General features: G+C 45.0%; 1 protein-coding gene across 1 annotated transcript; it reads right to left on the bottom strand.

Moving 5' to 3' along the window:
* Nucleotides 1-3,137: 3,137 nt before the first annotated feature.
* Nucleotides 3,138-3,623, bottom strand: LOC136485969 (copper transporter 4-like). Its single transcript, XM_066482754.1, has one exon. It carries the CDS (start codon nt 3,621-3,623, stop codon nt 3,138-3,140), a length of 486 nt encoding a protein of 161 aa, XP_066338851.1.
* Nucleotides 3,624-5,060: the final 1,437 nt, after the last annotated feature.

The raw sequence follows: 5,060 nt of genomic DNA, 5'->3' as shown, positions 1-5,060 counted from the left end.
GGTCTCAGCATGTCCCCAAGCCTGCTCATCCTCATCGGATCTCACAGTAGCAGGCTGCTCATTGAGCACATGACCACAGCGCATGGCCGACAACCACAGAAGGGCTTTCTCACGCCACCTCTTGTAGTGAGTGCCCTCAAACGACGTAGGCTTTGGCATGCCCGCAAAGCCAACAGATGAAAATGGCCTGGAATTACGTTTTTGGAATGTTGAAGAATAAGGCATTTTCATATTTATTTTAATCCATAAAAATGACGCAATAAAAATAAGAGTGACGTCATGAATAAAATGACAGAAACAATTTATGACAAGTGTTAACATGATGATAAGGCAAATTATAGAACCGAAACATATGTGAAACATTGTTTTACACAGCTGAAGCATCACAGACATGATCATAAATATAAAAGATGTGTTCTCAAATATCAAGATCATGATGATCACAAAATTAAAAGGAACCAGAAAAACAGTACTAGCATAATCATCCAAATCAACCAAACAGAGCATGCTGAATATGAAAGCAGTATTGCCTAGGAACATCATGATATTGATGATGAAACTCAGAAGAGGGTGAAGGAGATTATACCCTATGGCGGAGCCGCTCGCACCAGGAAAGGCCATGGTGGTGCTTTGTTGCTGTAGTCGTCCCGCTCGATGCAGTGCAGAAAAGGACGCTGTGAAGACGCACCGCTACAGGTTCACCAGTGAGTAGTCGTGCCACCACCGACACTCCCCAAAAACGTAATCGCCCGTCTTCACCCGAGCAGGTGAAGCCCACGATGGAGACACGTTCCGGAGGCCTACTCTTCCATCTTTGGTGCTCGTCGGAGGTGGAGCGGGAAAAACTTGCGCCTGCTGGAAAGTGGTGTACTTTGCCAAGAGCACTTAACCGAGAGGGGAGGATTTGTCTTATAGGCGGAGGCTAGAAGAGGAGAAGCCGGCGGCACCGAGGGGTCACACCTCCCCCTGCGGCGGGAGAGACAGAGACGGAGAGCCAGAAGTCACGGGAGTTAACAGAAACTCCTCCAATCAATTCGTCACAGGAGTTAACAGAAACTCCTCCAATCAATTCCATCAAAGGAAACTGAGTGACAAAAATAAAGGCCTCGCCCGCCCGTCCGCTCGCTCGCCGCCTGCCTGCCTGCCTCGCCACACCCACGGGCTCGGGCCGGGCCGGGCGGCGGCGGCGGCGGCGGTGCGCGCGCGCGTGTGGCATCCAGGTGATTCACTTTTACTTCTCAAATAGATCGGTCAATGATCAAGTATTTAAGTAGAGTCGCCTCTCGATTAAATTCCTATATGGTATAAAAACCATTAATGCACATGTACGGACCATAGAGTTTAATAGAGATATGGAAAAAGTCTACTTCACCCCCCACCTTTCATACTTGGTCTACTTCACCCCCCAACTATGAAACCGTCTGTTTTACCCCCTGAACTTTCCAAAATCGTCTATTTTACCCCCTGGGCAGTTTTTAGCGGCGGGTTTGCTACAGTAACAGCGGGTTTGCTACAGTGCCGTCAGTTTTGAATTTCCTTTTTTTATTTATTTTCGGTGAATTTTTTAAAAATCATAGTAAATCATAGAAAAATCATAAAATGAAAAATCTAATTTTATTGGACTCCACATGAGTAGATCTACACAATGAATATATAATACAGTATGCTTTAGTACAATTTTTTTTGTAACTTTAGATTAATTGGAAAATCCAATTTTGTCTGTAATTAATTGGAATAATTCATAGCTGCAGCTTCTATGGTCCAATTGTGGTGAAATTTTTATGCTACGCTAATTATTGTATGCTTGAACTATAATAAAAATTTCGTACTCATTGGACTATGTATAACTTAGTTATAGATAAATTCTAATTAATTACAGACACAATTGGATTTTCCAATTAATCTAAAGCTACAAAAAAAAATTTGTACTAAAGCATACTGTATTATATATTCATTGTGTAGATCTACTCATGTGGAGTCCAATAAAATTATATTTTTCATTTTATGATTTTTCTATGATTTACTATGATTTTTCAAAAATTCACCGAAAATAAAAAAAGAAATTCAAAAATGGCGGTACTGTAGCAACCCCACGTCACTGTAGCAACCTGATGTTACTGTAGCAACCGCTGCTGAAAAACCGCCCAGGGGTAAAATAGACGGTTTTGGAAAGTTCAGGGGTAAAACATACGGTTTCATAGTTGGGGGGTGAAGTAGACCAAGTATAAAAGGTGAGGGGGTGAAGTAGACTTTTTCCATAGAGATATTAAATAAATGGCCCAAGCCCATAATATCTACCAAGCCCATAATGTCTAACAGGGATAAAGCTGAAAATAGTAGCTTATTCCAGCTCTCTCCCTCATGAGCTGTTGGTGAGCTATTTTGTCAAACACTTTTCTAAAACAATTTAGCTTAACTAAAAAGCAGTTTGAAGCTGAGCTGTGCCAAACATGCTCTAAATAAAACATAATAACATCCCGTTTGACAGGGCTTCTCCAGCGGTTTTATGAGCCATTTTCTACCACACGGGGTAAAATGAAATGGCTCCACCGATAAAGCCCCTAAAAACGTGCTCTCACATAGCTTTGGGGTGGAAAGAAGCCAAAGATAGTGGCTTCTCCCGACTTCACCTTATCATACGTGGCGTTCTGTGAGAGCATATTTTAAGGAATTCTATATATGGAGCTGTTTTACCAAACGATTTACCAAAACGGCTCCAGCTTTACCGATGAATTGTTCATGGAGCTGAAGCCCCAAAAAAGAGTTTCACTGGTGAAGTGGAGCCATACCAAACGCAACCTAAATCCGAATCTGCTATTCTTCCTTAAAAGTGACAGGCTGGGGCCCGGGTGTCCCTTTAAGCCCCGTCATTAACAAAGTCACCAGGGATGCGCAAGAAATGGCTGTCACATTTTTCTCGTCGTCCCTGTAGTGACATTTTCACGTAGTGTCAATTGATCGTGAGAGAAAATTCCTAATCTCTCTTATTTATCATTCAGCAATCATATCTAGGTTCCGTTTAAAAAAAATCGTTAAAAAAATTCATCAAACTAGGTTGACCCTGATATATAGCACAAAAGCATTCAATTTCCTCGGCAAATGACAAGCGCAACATTCTGTTTCTCATACTTCTCCAATTAACTAACACAGAGATCACCGTTGGTATGCGCGCCGTCGTCGTCACGGACTGCAGGGAGTAGCGGCCTCCACCTCCGCGCGATCAGGAACCCGGCGGCGTGGCCAGCGACGACGGCCAAGAACACTCCGCCGTTGAAGGACATGATGGCCAGCATCACCAGGTACGACAGGCCCACCTTCAGCACGTGGATCCACGTCACCTGCAGCGTCCAGCCCAGGGAGTTGGAGCCACGGCCGGCGAGGGCGCGGGACCACGCCGCGAGCACCTCGGCGAGCGCGGCCAACGCGGCCACGGCAAGGAGGCAGAGCACGTACATGCCGGCGTCGTCGCGGTCGCTGCCCGGCCAGTTGGAGAAGAGCACCTGCGCGCGGTGGCCCCAGAAGAAGGCCGCGTGCATCGTCGGCATGTTATTGTCCATAGGTGGCATCGGCATGGGCGGCGTGTCGCCGGAGGGCGTCGGTGGCGGCATTGGCATCGGCGGCATCGGCGCCATTGTCGTCTATCTCTGCACCGCTACAACTTTCTTGGTGATGGGAGCCGTAGACCGTAGTAGCTTAGAGTGATTGTAACTTAATTGCTATCTACCAGGAAATAGTGAACACTTCATCACAGCATGGGTAAATAGGAAGAGAGGAGGCTCTGCCACGAGTTGGGGAAATCGGTATATTATGTCCTATATGCAAGGGAAAGAAAATGAATAGCGACGAGAACGAGGAAGCGATAAGCATCATGTTCTTGGTTTAGTCGCGTGCTTTATTAATGCTTATTAGCAGGGATGGGCGATGGACCTGGGAGATGACGGAGAAAAGAGATGCACCGTTTTGTTTGGGACCTGGGTGGCGGCGGTGTGTTTAAGGTAGGTAAACGGAGACAAAGACATACACATATACAACTATATATTGCCGGAGCACCACTTTGTCCTTGTAGCTCAAGGATTGCTTTGGAGTTTTCTTAATTTTATGCTAAATTGTTTGGGTTGTTTTGGCCAATTAGACCTGGCATTGGAGGGACATTCAAGTGCAATGAACAAAATTCAATTAGAAAATCCAACTAAGGCCTCGTTCGATTAGCCCGGAATGAGTCGTTCCACGCCTTGGAACAATTCCGGTTTGATCAATGTTATACAAAATAGCGAACCATTCTTAGGAACTATTCCGGCTAGGAATAGTCCCAGGGAACCGAACAAGGCCTAAAATCACCCTGTCATCCAGTCCAATCCAAATAGACACTTTTAACCATCCAATCCATTTCCACTAAAATCCAAATTATCCAACTCTCTGAATCTTGATAATATATATTAATTGCTCCCTCATGCATGTTTTTGTATTGACCAGCAGATGGGTTAGATCTGAAAGAGAATGGATCATATTCCATATGAAATGGATATAGCAACATCATATCTGAAGATCAAGTACGTAGCTACGCCTATGCCCACCATAGATATTTCTCGACAGTCGAGGCGATTGAGCTGACCGGTCGGTTAACCCAATCCAATCCATAATGCATACCGAGGTAATTAAAACAGCTAGCAAGTATTCTGTTTTCTTTTTTCTCAGTTCAACTTTCAACTTCATATATATGTACACTTTATTTGCAAGGACTGCAACTGCATTTTTATGGCCATTTTTTCTTCTTGATCTTTCTCTCGCATCATGCATCAAAGGCACAGAACACAAGTCGATGGCTTGGTTTGAGACAGGGGAGTGACGCATATACGTGTTCGTTGGATGCAGGTTATCAAGGCAGACAGAATCTGCGAAGCTGTCGAACGAATTATCTCGAAGAACTTAAGGAGGAGTACGACGACGCTACCAGTACTGCTAGAAGCACCACCAGCAGCGTCCGGCACAATGTCATCTACTTTGATGGCTGGGATGGGCTGGGGGCGTCTGCCGTCCTCCGAGCCATAGGCAGACGCCTC

This window comes from Miscanthus floridulus, chromosome 10 (assembly GCF_019320115.1).
Source record: "Miscanthus floridulus cultivar M001 chromosome 10, ASM1932011v1, whole genome shotgun sequence".
Taxonomy (NCBI): Eukaryota; Viridiplantae; Streptophyta; class Magnoliopsida; order Poales; family Poaceae; genus Miscanthus; species Miscanthus floridulus.
Note: the sequence above shows the minus strand (reverse complement) of the source record. Positions and strands in the feature narration are given on the sequence as shown.